The sequence below is a fragment of the Rutidosis leptorrhynchoides genome, chromosome 2, assembly GCF_046630445.1.
Source record: "Rutidosis leptorrhynchoides isolate AG116_Rl617_1_P2 chromosome 2, CSIRO_AGI_Rlap_v1, whole genome shotgun sequence".
NCBI lineage: Eukaryota > Viridiplantae > Streptophyta > Magnoliopsida > Asterales > Asteraceae > Rutidosis > Rutidosis leptorrhynchoides.
The window spans coordinates 377,907,444-377,921,786 of NC_092334.1; the positions used below are offsets into that span (position 1 = coordinate 377,907,444).

General features: G+C 38.9%; 1 protein-coding gene across 1 annotated transcript; it reads left to right on the forward strand.

Annotated features, from left to right (window-relative positions):
* The first annotated feature begins 12,690 nt into the window (after nt 1-12,690).
* On the forward strand, nt 12,691-14,118 carry LOC139892084 (F-box/kelch-repeat protein At3g06240-like). Its single transcript, XM_071875121.1, has one exon. The coding sequence runs from the start codon at nt 12,846-12,848 to the stop codon at nt 13,980-13,982; it is 1,137 nt and encodes a 378-aa protein (XP_071731222.1). The 5' UTR covers nt 12,691-12,845; the 3' UTR covers nt 13,983-14,118.
* Nucleotides 14,119-14,343: the final 225 nt, after the last annotated feature.

Sequence of the window (14,343 nt, forward strand, 5' to 3'; positions counted from 1 at the left end):
GTGGGTAATCTAACAACCCTGCTTTTTCCGTTACTTCCGTTAACCTTCCGTTAGTTTACTTAACGGCGATTATTTAACTTTTGTGCGTTTACGTGTAATAAATGCATATTTGATCTTTGGAGGGTTATAATAATTAATATGGGTTGATATTAATTCAAATAAATATTTCGGATAATGAAACACGATAAAAACGATACGATTTTGATAACTGCTTTTTGAGCAACGAAACGCTCGGGTTTACTTTAATAATTAATTTTATTAATTATTAACTTTTTAAAAATAATTCATTTATTGGGTTTTTAATAAATTAACGTTTGGTTGCGTTTAACGATAGATTTAGCGTTCCGGGCCTTCGGTACGACTAAACGGCACTTGAAACGGACCACGAATACACGGAATTACAAAACACGAGCCCGGGAGTACCCCATGGGGCTCAATCGGCCAAAACCCCACTTCCCACTCCTTTTAATTTAAAAATTGCAACTTAAAGGACTTAGGTGTAAATTAGGAGAATTATGGCTTAATATATATACTTAGTAATACCCTAACTACACAAATCCTTCCCCATTTATTTATTTTGGTCGACATCTGCTCTCCCCCTCCTCTCCTCTGCTGCCGTCGACCACCACACACCCACACACACTCAATTTTTATTTTTTGATCAAACCTCAAGAACAAACGTTGTGATTCGCGTTATCCTCTACGTATTGGTGTGCTTTAATTCTTGATCTAAGGTATATTTACATGAACCTTAATATTAAAAATCTGATTTTTAATAAAGTTTCATAGTTATGTTGTCAATTTCTCAAGTCTATACGCGTACGTGTTAACTGTTATCGTTATTTTGATTGTTTGATGCGTTAGGGTTTAAAAACGAATTTGTTTATGCATGATCAGAAAAATTAAGTTTAGGCTTTGGATTCACTTGATTCCTTGTGAAAAACTATTGAGTTTAGGCTTTGGATTCACTTGATTTCGTTTTCGGATGATCAAGTTATGCTTAATTGAAATTAACGTTGTGTTTTTGTGATTGATCAGAAATCTGGAATTGATAGACCACGAATTGGCATGTGAGTCTTACACCACTGGAAATATAATTTAAAAACACTCAATTTAGACTAGGATGTCATGTCGTTTGCTTATGTAAAACCCGAGATATGCTTGAATTAGTGTAAAAGTAGTTTTATACAGCACTTGCATGAAAATAACCTTGTACGATAAAATATGTTAACTTCTGTGATTAAAACTTTGCATATTTGAAATTTACATAAAAAGTACTTCATCTTTCATGTAGATATAATAGGCTAATTGTATCTAGATCTTCGGGTAATCGCGTGCGAATGTGACTAACTAAACTAGAATTGAATCTGTAAATTGCTCTCTGTTTTATACTCTGTGGATTGTGTTTATTGAATGAGCATGTAAGCTTCTGGAATATGAATTTTAACATGATATGTGACTTATTGTTAGTTTATGTCAATCTCTGAAACCTTATGCATTGGGCACAATAGAGCCATACTTTATGTGGATTCTGATTTGAGCTGAAAAACTGAACATCCAAATTGCATGAATAAACTGTAAAAATTGGCTAAACAAAATTTGCTATATTTTTTATATGTGTTACTTTGACTTGTCCTTGAACTATGGCCACTGGTCTTGTATCAATTTCATGTTCCTAACTCCGGTTATAGCCAAAACGAAATCAGTGCGCGGTCAGAAACTGACTGGGCAAACCCCAAATGTACCCCTTCTGATTCCTAACTTTTAATTATTGTATGAGTCCCTGGCCAGACTTTTTGGAATCAATTTTAAGTATATTTATGATCTGGAGTTTTCCATGTTTACATGAATATTTTACTATGAGATATTGTGCTAAGTATGCTACGTGTTCATGAACTTTGTGCACAACGATAAACGGAAATTGTGAAAATGATCATTCATGACCTGAAACATATTGTTTGACTTAGGTTTGAAATGTTGACCAACATTTGACATGAACCTACTGATGTTGACTTTAGTTAACCATATTGACCAAGTTTGACTTTCGGTTTGACTTCGATTGACTTTGTTTGATTTGCATGAATTACTTGACTATATGTTGACTTTTACTTTGAAACGCGTCGAGTCGAGCAATAAGACAACTTATACTATGAAACTACCCTTATTTGAGATACATATATTGACCAACCTAAATACGTATACTTAGGTTGCATTATTCAGCTGTAAACCGTACAATTTTTTGTCTGTCATCCAAGCTTATTCAAAGGTGAGTCTACAATCCCACTTTTTACATATTTTCGGGGATGAGAATATACGCTGTTATACTTACTTTATCAATTGCTTTTGCATTGACACAAGTACTATATATGCGTACTGAGTTTGTTCACAAAGCCTCTAGCTTGAATACTTTTAATACCATCGGTGTAAGCACAATTTAGATGGACGGATCCATTAGGTTGACAACCTCACACGCTATAATAACTGTGGTACATTTATTTTGAACATTAGATACGCTCAAACAAGTGTATAACATTTTAGGAGGTAAAGGCGGGTATAGTGGCTTCTATACTCGGGTCATTGCTAGTATTCAGGTGCTCAGATTATGCAAACGTTAAAATCTCGTGGTCAAGGAAACTAAACTATTTCTCTGGTAACTTTTTTCAGATACTGCTACATTACTTTAAACCGGTAGATTCACCAACATTATTTGTTGACCTGTTTTTGCGTGTTTTTATTCTCAGGTCCTTAAGAGGTAGGCTTCCGCTGTGTTTGCTGCATGTTTGGCCGTGGAGTCAGCATTTGATTTAATGAACATCATTTACTTTCGCATTTAAAACTTTTATAACTGTTTAAATACTGTTGGCTTGTGGTTACGATCACAACAGTGTTTCTTGTTGGGATTATTGACTTATGTTTTTGAAAGTCAACTTTTAATAAAATTAAATGCGATTGCTTTAAATGTCTCATATAGAGGGCGTAACTGTTAACTGTGGGACCTGGATTAAAGCGCCGTTAGATGAAAATTTGGCGGGGTGTTATAATGTTAGGAGATGCTGGTGGGGCAGGTGGTGCAGATGGTGCATATGGTGCATGTGGCGCCGGTGGTGCAGATGGTCCAGATGATGCGGATGTAGTACTAGAAGTAGACGGCACTGAGCGGGCGACCTTACGCACAAATGGATCGGCAGGATACGGTACAACCCTCTTACAGGCGGTGACCCTAACCAACTGTCCATGTGTGTTCATGAACGGCTTTCCTCCATTAACCCCTGGAATAACAGTACCATCGAAGCGGTACCGCTTCTTCGGCGGGGTAGAGGGTGGCTGCAAGGGCTCCTTCTCGGGGTCTTCCTCAGAATCCTCCTCGGGATCCTCCTCACTGGTGTCATCGGATGATGATCCATCTGAATCGTCGGATGGTAGTGCAGGTACTTCACAGGCGGGAGAAAGCGTCTGGCAGGTGGTCATAAGTCGATATCTGCCAGGTGTAATCGGTACGACACATCCGTCAGCGGTGCGTCTAGCCCAATGTCCATGCTCGTTACGGAAGGGACCGTCTCCGTTTCCCCCAGGGATCACAGTACCACTGGAATGGTGCTGTGACCCCGGGAGTCTAGGGCTGGGTGGAGCTGGAATCTCCTCGGGATCCTCATCTCCGTCTGAGATGTCCATCAGGTCAAGCGCGTGTCTACTATCTCCAGAAGATGAATCGCCAGAGTCGTCGGAGGGTAGCGGTGAGTTAGCAACAATAGTAGGCGAGGTAGCAGACGTATCTGAGTCGCTCTCGAAGTCAAAGGTCATGGGCGGCATGTCTGACATCTGATCAAGGAAAAATAACTTTTTCCATATCAGTAAGACATATAGCAAGCACGTAATCAGGCACTACAGCATCCTAGCAGTACATAGCATGGCAATCGTAACAGTATTAAACAAAAATTAACATGAATCAAAGACAGATAGTAGCATGCAGTAGCGAGAAAATAGCAGTAGCATACAGGAAGTTCACATAGCAGTAAATGTAAGCAGTAGCATGCAGTAGTAGTAAGCAGTAACAAGTAAACGAGCAATTTGTAGATTAGTCCTATTAGCGAATCCTACTCGGCTCGGTCAAGACTCACTAATACAACCTAATTCCCTACAACATGGCTCTGATACCAAATGTGATGCCCCGTACAAAACCATCATGTACGAATTGTCAACAACGGGTCCATTACACGGTATAATACTACATGCTGTTTTAAAACGAGTTTTGCATTCATGAAAAGATAACGTTTTACAAAAGATAATGTGACACAAAGGTCGTTACAAAGTCATTATTCAAATAACATAAGTTGCGAATGCAAAATAAAAACTCCATGATTGAGACATCTCTAAGTAATGCAGTGGAAGTCTAACAGAGTGAGTCTGTAATAGCAAGTCTAACAGCGAAAGCAACAACGTCTAAGCACCTGAGAAATACACGCTTAAAAGGTCAACACGAATGTTGGTGAGCTATAGTTTGTATTCAGTAATGTAATGTAGACCACGAGATTTCGTATTCAAAACAGTATGAAAAATATATGCTTATCCGTGGGCACCCGGTAACTAACTTAACGTAATAATAATACCCCCTAAAAGTACACTTGGCGAGTGTGTATGTCCTCGAAGTATCAAACACCCGTTAAATGCTAGCGCGACTAGCCCGAGTGGGGATGTCAAACCCTATGGATCCATATCTAATATTCGCGTTCACCGGTTCAAAAATCAATGAATAAACGTTACCGTGCTAAGGAGAATCTTTGTGCCGTTATATCACCCACACATATATAAAGTACTCGTGTCTAGTATGTAAAACATAAAAAGCGCATGTATACTCAGTCCCAAAAATAGTTCGTGTCTAGTATGTAAAACATAAAAAGCGAATGTATTCTCAGTCCCAAAAATAGTTAAAGTAAAAGGGAAGCTATAACTCACAGTGAATGTGCGGTAAAGTCGATATGAAAAATATGCAAGTAGTAAGTCGGTCCGAAAGGTCGTCAACCTAAGTCAAATGTCACTAAGTCAGTATATTGTCCCCAAAAGTTTAAAAGTGAATAAATTAAGTCTTAAGTATCATCATCATCATCATCATCATCATTATCATCATACGTAAAAGATAAAGTAAGTTTTCAACAAGAATAGAGATCGAAACAAAAGGCTGACTTCGGACAGCTGCTACGACCTCTATACAAAATGAAAAGATGCGTGGTTAGTATCAAAGGCTCCGTATGTGAGTCCTCTAACTGCTGTCCAATTTTCAGATCCTAACTCGATGTCGTTTGACCGTGGCGATGGTTCAAGCGCGAGTAGGTCAGAATTTTCATCACGTCGTTACAACGGCGTAGTGACTTTCAGAAGGCTATAAATCCTAAACCGTATATCGGATTTAGACGAGTCCTAAATGAAAAGTCATCTACTCGAAATGAACTATCTGAAAATCAGTTTTACAGAAGTCCTAGGAGTCTGATCAGACCCCAAAAATAGCAAACAAGTGCTCCGATGGGTTTCTTGGTGCTTGATGCTCATCGCGGCTCTCATCCTTGATGCGTGTAAGCTTCAAGTGTACAACTCTTTGATGTTTTAGCATCACTTTGACAAAGTTTCAACCATCAATGCATAACTAAGAGTAAAAGCTAACATTCTACAAGTTTTGAACATCAAGGTTGCCTCTTTATTGCATAAACCCAATAAATCTTCAACCTTTGTCCTTTTTACACAAGTTTATGCATCTTCATCATATGAGATGATGAAGACTTGATCTTTATCATCACAAAAATCACAAAAAGTTCCAAGTAAGTGAGATCTACAATGATAACTTAGATCTCAAGTATTAAGAAAACCCTAAGCTAGAAAGCTTAGATCTTTACAAGATTAATGAGACCATAAGCTAGAAAGCTAAGATCTAATGAAAGTAATGAGACCATAAGCTAAAAAGCTAAGATCTTTAAAAAAAATAATGAAACCCTAAGCTAAAAAGCTTGAATTTTTAATGTTCTTGAAGATCCTTAAAGCAAAAGACTAGATCTTCAAGTTACATGAAGATCATAAACACAAGTTTTGATCTTTTTAACAAAATAAAGGAATCATAAGCTAGAAAACTTAGATCTAACAAAAGTAATAAAGATTCAAAGCTAGAAAGCTTGAATCTTTAATGTTCTTGAAGGATTCAAACCAAAGTTTGAATCTACAAGATATAACAAGATCAAGAAGTTAAAAAGTTTGATCCTTGCATGATGATGATGATGTCGAAAATGAGAAGAGAAGAAGAAGAAGAAGAAAATTTAAAACTTACACTTTTTAGAGTGAGAAAGGCTAGAGTGAGAATTAGAGAGTAAGTGTGTGTAAAATGTGAATGAGATTAAGTGTGAAATGGGTGAGGTTTGCTTGGTATTTATAGGGTGGTGAGGTGGTGGTGACCGTGGGTATGGGGGATAAGTGGGGGGTCAACTTTTGCTTTTTGGTTAATGGTGGTCTAAAGTTGGTGTTTATGTTGGGATCCCATGCAACAATTGTGATTATGGTTAAAAAAATGCTAGTATGTTCCCTCTTATTAATGCGTATTTGTCTTACACTTAGCTAGAGTAGGGTGGGCTTAAGTCCAACAAGGTAGAAAGTCCAACAAGACTAACTAGTGAGCATAAGTAAATTACTAAGCGTAATTAAGCAACCAAAAGCCCAAGTAATTGTTATTAGAAAATAACAATTAGTACTTCGTAGTCGTAATATTCCAATTACGACAAAAGTTAAACGTGTACCAAAACACATAGCTCGTTCTCAACATCAAGTGACACTAACGGTCGTAAAAGCATTCGGGGATCAAGTTAAGTAACTAAGTACTTAATGGCATGTAGTATGGTATTAACGAAAGTAATTAATCATGAAATAAGATCCCAGAATATTAACCAACACAGTATGCACAAATACGCAGTTTCGCAGAAAGTAACAAGCACAAAAGTAAGTCGAAAAAGCCGGGTCGTTACATCATCGATTATGCCTCTAGACAATTAAAGGAACACGAAAAGAGATATTCGACTCATGATCTTGAATTGGCGGTGGTAGTTCATGCGTTGAAAATTTGGCGCCACTACTTATATGGTGTCAAGTGTACGATTTATTCGGATCATAAGAGTCTAAAACATCTCTTTGATCAACGAGATTTGAACAATTGACAACGTAGATGGATCGATTTGCTGAAAGATTACGATTGTGAGATACTTTACCATCCTGGTAAGGAGAATGTGGTCGCGGATGCGTTGAGCCGAAAGAGTCAATATCCGGCGATGCTAGTGGAATCGTTGCGCATGACTATTTCAAACGATTTCCTTGAGAAGCTTGGTGAGATTCAGATTGAAGCTTTCGTTAACAACAAGCATGAAGAGCGAATTATGGGGCAAACAGAGTCTATCACTTTAGGCCCGCATAGTTTGTTGTCTTTCCAAGGTAGAGTGTGGGTGCCCAAAATGGGTGGCTACCGACAAGTGCTACTTAATGAAGCACAAAAGTCAAAGTATTCCATTCATCCGGGTGCGACAAAGATGTACCTTGATTTGAAGAAAAAGTATTGGTGGCCCGGGATGAAACGTGACGTGGTTAAGTATGAACAATGCGTTACGTGTGTTCAAGTTAAGGCCGAGCATCAAAAGCTGTATGGTATTTTGCAACCGTTAGAAATTCTGAAGTGGAAGTGGGAGCACATTACCATGGATTTCATTACAAAGTTACCAAAGATGGCGAGAACTCAATTTGATACAATTTGGGTGATAGTTGATCGATTGACGAAAAGTGCATTGTTTCTTCCCATCCGGGAGACGATATCGTCTGAAACTTTATCAAAGTTGTTCGTCAAGGAGGTGATATCGAGGCATGGGGTTCCTATATCTGTTGTTTCGGATCAGGATACTCGTTTCACATCTCGATTTTGGAATAAGTTTCATGAAGAAATGGGTACACAATTGAAGATGAGCACAGCGTATCATCCTTAAACAGACGGTCAAACCGAATGTACGAATCAAATGTTGGAGGATATGTTGCGAGCGTGTGTTATTGATTTCAGTGGTAGTTGGGAGGAGCACTTGCCTTTGGTGGAATTCTCATACAATAATAGTTATCATGCTAGTATTGGGATGCCACCTTATGAGATGCTTTATGGGCGAAGGTTTCGAACTCCGGTTTGTTAGGGTGAGGTAGGACAAAAAGAAAATCGAGAGTACCGACTTGGTTTTAGAGATGAATATTAAAATTGAGATGATTCGGGCTCGATTAAAGGCGGCACAAGATAGACAAAAATCTTATGCCGATAAACGTAGGCGACCGATTGAGTTTCAAGAAGGTGACATAATGATGCTTAAGGTTTCGCCGTGAAAGGGTATTATTCGGTTTCAAAAACGGGGAAGTTAGTTCCTCAGTTTATTGGGCCCTTCAAAATTTTGGCTCGTGTTAGTGAAGTTGCCTATAGGCTAGAGTTACCCGAAGAGCTTACGGATATTCATAACACATTCCATGTTTCCCACCTCCGTAAGTGTCTTGCGAATGACTAGACGTGGGTACCGTTGGATGAAATTTCCTTGAACAACAAGTTAGAATATTTTGAGGAACTGATTTCCATCCTTGACGAAAAGGTCAAGATGTTGCGTAACAAAGAGGTGAGGACTTTTAAAGTCCAATGGTGTCACCGAAAGGGTTCCGAGTTCACATGGGAGTCCGAAGAGTTTGTCTTAGTGTATCTTCCTGCTTGTCATGCGGCTTGGATCGTGAGGACGCGCTCCGATTCAAGTGAGGGAGACTTGTAACGACCTAAAAATTTCAAGAAAAGATACTAGGAGCACCGCTCCTAGGTTCAGGAGCGCAGCTCCTGGACGGGGAAAAGCTTCGGTCTTTTGTTTAAATTGTAAAAATAAGAAGGGTACTTTAGTCTTTTCACTTATGAACGTGTATAAGCCACACGATCAGATCTAGATCTCAATTTCATTTCACTTTTCACCTACACAAAAACTCCCAACTCTAGAGAGAGAAATCTAGAGAGAGAAAGCTTGAATTCAAGAAAGAAGAAGCTAGATCTAGTCACTTAGGGCTTGGATCTTTTTGCATCCACTAACAAACTACCTTTTGGTGTTGTGGTAAGTTCCAAATCCGGGTTTTGTTGTGTAATTTGAGTTATGGTTAGGGTTGGCCTAGTGGTGGGTTGTAAACCCCATTCCTAGTAAAAATTTGGGGGTTTTTGGGTGAAATCGTGACTTGGACCCTATGATGCATAATCTAGGGTTTGTGGTGGTAATTTAACTTTGTTAAGTCAAAATTTGGTGTTAAATCACTAGCACACCTATGTGCTAGTGAATGGGTGTTGTTTGGTTTCTTTATTGACCCAAAACTTGGGTGTTGTCCTTGAAATGGGTCAATTGGGTGTGTAGGGCCTAAACTTGACAAGTGTTGGGTGTAAGTACCTAAATTTGGTGTTGATGGGTATAACAGAACCTTACTCACTAGTTATTAGTGGTGGTTTGGACGAGAGATGGTGCTAAGAAGAGCAAATGGGTCACATTTGCACTATGGGTCAAAATGGGTTGGTGTGTAGTCCAACTTGTTTATATGTTGACCGTTGTGACATTTGTAATAGGTGCATTACATTGAAGACTTCGAGATTTCATTCTAGTGTTCACCTAAGTGATAAGGTGAGTGGAATAATTATACGTGTATGTATATAGTGTATTTATTTGTGTGCTATGGTATGAACCACGGAGCCGGTAGTGTCATATCATCTGCGAGTGTACTATGATGTGAACCACGGAGCTGGTAGCATCATGGTACGAGTGTTGTAGTGTGAACCACGGAGCCGATAGCACTATGGCACGAATTGTTAAGGTGTGAAGCACGGAGCCGGTAGCGCCTTAGCGTGAGTATGACTCAAGTTGTGATGTGAACCACGGAGCCGGTAGCATCATGACAAATGCATATGGTGTGAACCACGGAGCCAGTAGCACCATGACGCGAGTATGTTTAACCATATGCTTTATGTATGTGTTGTAGTGTAGCATATTATATTTGTTCGACTATATGCTATTGGATATGCTAGTTACGGTGATGGAGGTTATTAGCCTTATACTTTGAGATGGTATACTAATTAAATTGCTAGCATGTATGCGGTATGTGTGTAAGTGTTTACAAATAGGTATATTATATATGTATATGTATAATTATTGCATTCACTAAGCGTTATGCTTACACTCTCGTTGTTTACCTTTTTAGGCTCCGGCGTGGATAAAAGCAAGGGTATATGTTTGGATTAGAGATCTCCCACTTTTGCTATGATAGTGGACGCTTTTGGATTTCAACTTAGGTTTGGGTAGTTTAATCCCAAACACCATGCTCGTCGTTTGTTTGGAAACTAAACTCTTTTGGGTCGAAATCGCTACTTTAATGTACTTAACGGGTCATTGGGGTCCCAAGGGTCGTTGTGCCCGGTTTGTTGTCTAAATACTTTTATTTTATGAACTGAATGTATCTTGAGTCATATTGGACTTGTGCTTGGGATCTTTGGGAGTGGACTTGTGTTTGAGTATTTGGGTTGGGATGACACTTTGTCAAATTTCGAAACTGCACTTCCCAGGTACAGGAGCGCCGCTTTTAGGGGCAAAAGCGCCGCTCCTGGTCAGCATCTGGTAATATTTTTGATCAGTCGGTAGAAGCGCTGCTTTTGGCATCAAAAGCGCCACTCTTGGGTCATAAAAGCGTCGCACCTGTTGGATGGTGCGCTGCTCCTGGTTTAAAAAAAAAATTAGTCGGTTTTTAAATAAAATGGTTTGGAGTCGTTTCAGATTACCACAATTCATTAATAATTAAATAAGCGCAAAAAAGCTTAAACGTGTACCTTTACGTGCCTATAATATCTTAAATTAATTTGAAATAATGAAATATGAGAGTGTTAATAAACTCTACCAGGATCATTCTATATATCTCAACAAAATATTATCCGTAAAAATCTAAGAAATCCAACAAAATCTTATCCTGAAAATCCTATCTTGACAGGATAAGACGCAAGGACGCAAGGCCCAAGGTCGCAAGTCCATTAGTTATACGTCTTGTGCGGGCCTGGTCGCAAGGTGTCTTGCGACTTGCGTGGGCATTTTGTCAATTTTTTTATTTGGCTCTAACGCAAAAACCTTGAAAAACTTGGGCAAAAAAGTGATAATCCCAATATTATTTTCATCTTTTTTTTTTTTGCGAAAATATAAATATATATAAATAGATCAAAACGATCAGGCATAATACATAATGAGATACAATTGAGATCTGATGATCTGTACCCTACAAACATTAACCGATACATGTGCGCGTCTATTGAAATATGACACCATTACAAATTGAAACGAGCAGCTAAAAAGAAACAAGCTGCAACCATGCCACGACCCTGACCAACCCGTCACAAAGAGCAGCATCAGATCATCAGCGTACCAGCAAGCCCTGTTCACCGGAAAACCCAAGAACACCCTCCATGAGACCAGCAAATAGAAGAAATCCCCTAAATAACAGACAAACCCACCGAACAGGCAGTCGAAAAGCCCTCGAGAGACCACATCCAAAAACCTCATTTTTCGAAATCGACGAAAACGATAACGGCGGCAACAACGCAGTTCCAGCCCGAACCAGAAATGACGACATGGAAGGTGGAGTGAAACAGAATCCAACAGTCAGCAAACCACCCAAACCACCCTACAACCAAGAACAACCGGTAGCCAAAATTTCGGAAGGAATTTCGGCCACCATAGCTAAGCAGGCGACGGAACAAAAAAGCAGTAACCCAGAGAAAATAAAAACACCATTTTCTATAGCAAGTATGACCAGGTAAAATAAAGACAAGAAAGGAAAAAAACCGGTAGCAATTCCGGCAAAAACCCGCCGGAGTAAAAAACCCCAACGCTCACGAAACAACCAGCTGACAGGGAACAAGAAGACGACATAAAACAAAAAGGCCTTAACCTCCTCGACGTTCACAGATCTCACAAGGAGATCGCCACCTATGAAGCCAGAGAAGCGAGAAACCTATGACGTCGCTAGAAAACTCAAAGAGAACAATCCTACACAAAAACAGCACCCCAAACCAAAGAGCAACAAGGAAACAAACCCAAGAAGACCCAGCAACACAGAATGTACATTGAGAACGACATTCGCCGCCTGTGCAGCCGGAAAAACGAAGGAAAGCAGACCGGCACCTTGGAACTCCGGCAAAGGAATAAAATGGCAGATCCGAGATAAAATGAAGAAAGGAAAGCAAAAAGGGTCATCGGACCTTCGTCGAGATGCCGGAGGCCAGAAACGCAACGGGTTGACTAAGGGCTACGATGGAAGTATGAGATGGAAGATGAAGGTTTAAAGAAAAGAGAAAAGTTAGGTCGGAATGGTGCCGGAAAAAAAAGGTTCCGGTGGTGTTTGAAGAGAGAAGGCAGAAAAAAATCTAGAGAGATGTAGTTCGAAAAAATCTAGAGCAAGTAAAAATACCTTTGCAATATTATTTTCATCTGATTTTTAGCAATTACTCCGTATTAATTCTTGGTCGATTTAAAAAATATATACTTCACTTAGTTCACTATGGTGGCTTAAGAAGAAGCTCTCAAAAGTCAAACCCTAGCCAAATTACCAATTGGGCGTTATTATCTTCTTCTTCTTCATTGGACTACCACTCCATTTTCATAGTTGCTATAGCTATGCTCTCTCTTCATCGCATAATTTATTTTAGTAAGTCATCATTTTCCATTACTTGTTCTTCTCATTTTTTTCTCAACTGACCTGACAAACCCTAATCACATTTGCACCGTTTATTGCCTCCCCAAATCATGTCGGACCATCAACATAACTCAATGGCTGCCCTAAACCGCCTTCCACCGGACCTAATCGAAGCAATTCTCCATTTTCTACCAGTTAAATCCCTAGGCCGTTTCAAATCGGTTTCAAAACGATGGTACTCATTGATTTCCAGTCAAGAATTTATTAAAACCCATATTCGTAACCTAATTAAAAACTATCCCAATCCAAACCCCACACACCTGATTTTAGATCACTTAGATGGTTATTCTACTTCTACTTCTACCTACTCAGTCGATATAAAACAACTCAACGCCCAACCCACACCTGCAACACTAATTGCTAAACGCCTGATATTCCAAGAACCATTGTTTGAGATACTTGGGTCTTGCAACGGGCTTCTTTTAGCTAATGATAAATATCATAACCTCTATTTAGTCAATCCATTGACACGTAAGTCCTTGATAGTTCCAGATTTTGATCCTTCTATGGACAATTCATGGAACATGTATCCTACTGATGAAACAACAAATAAATTTGGTTATGATTCTTCTACGGATGATTATAAAGTAATCTCCATTCCTTACAATGGTGTTCCAGATTCTGATCCTGACACCAAATTCGCACGGATGTATAGTTTACGTAACAATTCATGGCACATGTTGCCTATTTTCTCTTATGAACGTGATATTTATGGTCCAGGGGTACTCTTAAACAATAATCTTCACTGGTTTGTTGATAGCAGACACTCAACAACAACAACTATTGCTGCTTTTAATTTAGCTAGTGAAGAATTTCATGAAATTGAGTTTCCTGATTCAGTTAATCGAGCTATAACTTCCAAGCTTTGTGCTCTTGGTGGGAAATTAGTTGTTATTGTTCGGCGTGGTGAATTCGATTATGAATCATGGGTGATGAAGGAGTATGGGGTTCTTAATTCTTGGACAAAACTTTGTGTCATTAATAATGACACAGATTATGATTATGAGTTCTTTTCTCAAGTCAGCAATCGGGATATTTTGTTAGGTAATAATTGGAAGAATGAAATTGATATATACAATATGGATGAAAGAAGATGCACAAGTGTAACAGTTGAAGGGTGCCCAGAAAGATTCACGGTTTCTGGTACGTACGTTGAAAGCCTTGAATCAGTTGAACGTTTTCGTTAGAGCAACACTTTTGTTTTTATTTCAGTAATGTGTATGGGTGTAAATCACAACTAAGTTCGATAGAAACATGCTTATAATACATAATTTATATCAAATGTGGTGTTTGCAGTTGTATGAACTACGATGCTTGATTATAAAGTAGATGTTTGGTTAAAGTGAGTTTATAGATTGCTGATTGAATTTAATTGCAGCATATTTGTAGTTATCAACCACATCTTCCATCTAACATTCTTTCAAGGTGCTTACTTTTTTATTCCCAAGTGCATGATTTCATTTCTCACTTAAATGTGCAGCTACTTGATTTTCATCTGTTGTTGTCTTCTTACTGATACATAAATAATATGTGTTGCTAACTCGCAAT

Coding starts and splice junctions, on each gene's coding strand:
- LOC139892084 (XM_071875121.1), top strand. CDS start 12,846: ATGTCGGACCATCAACATAACTCAATGGCTGCCCTAAACCGCCTTCCA.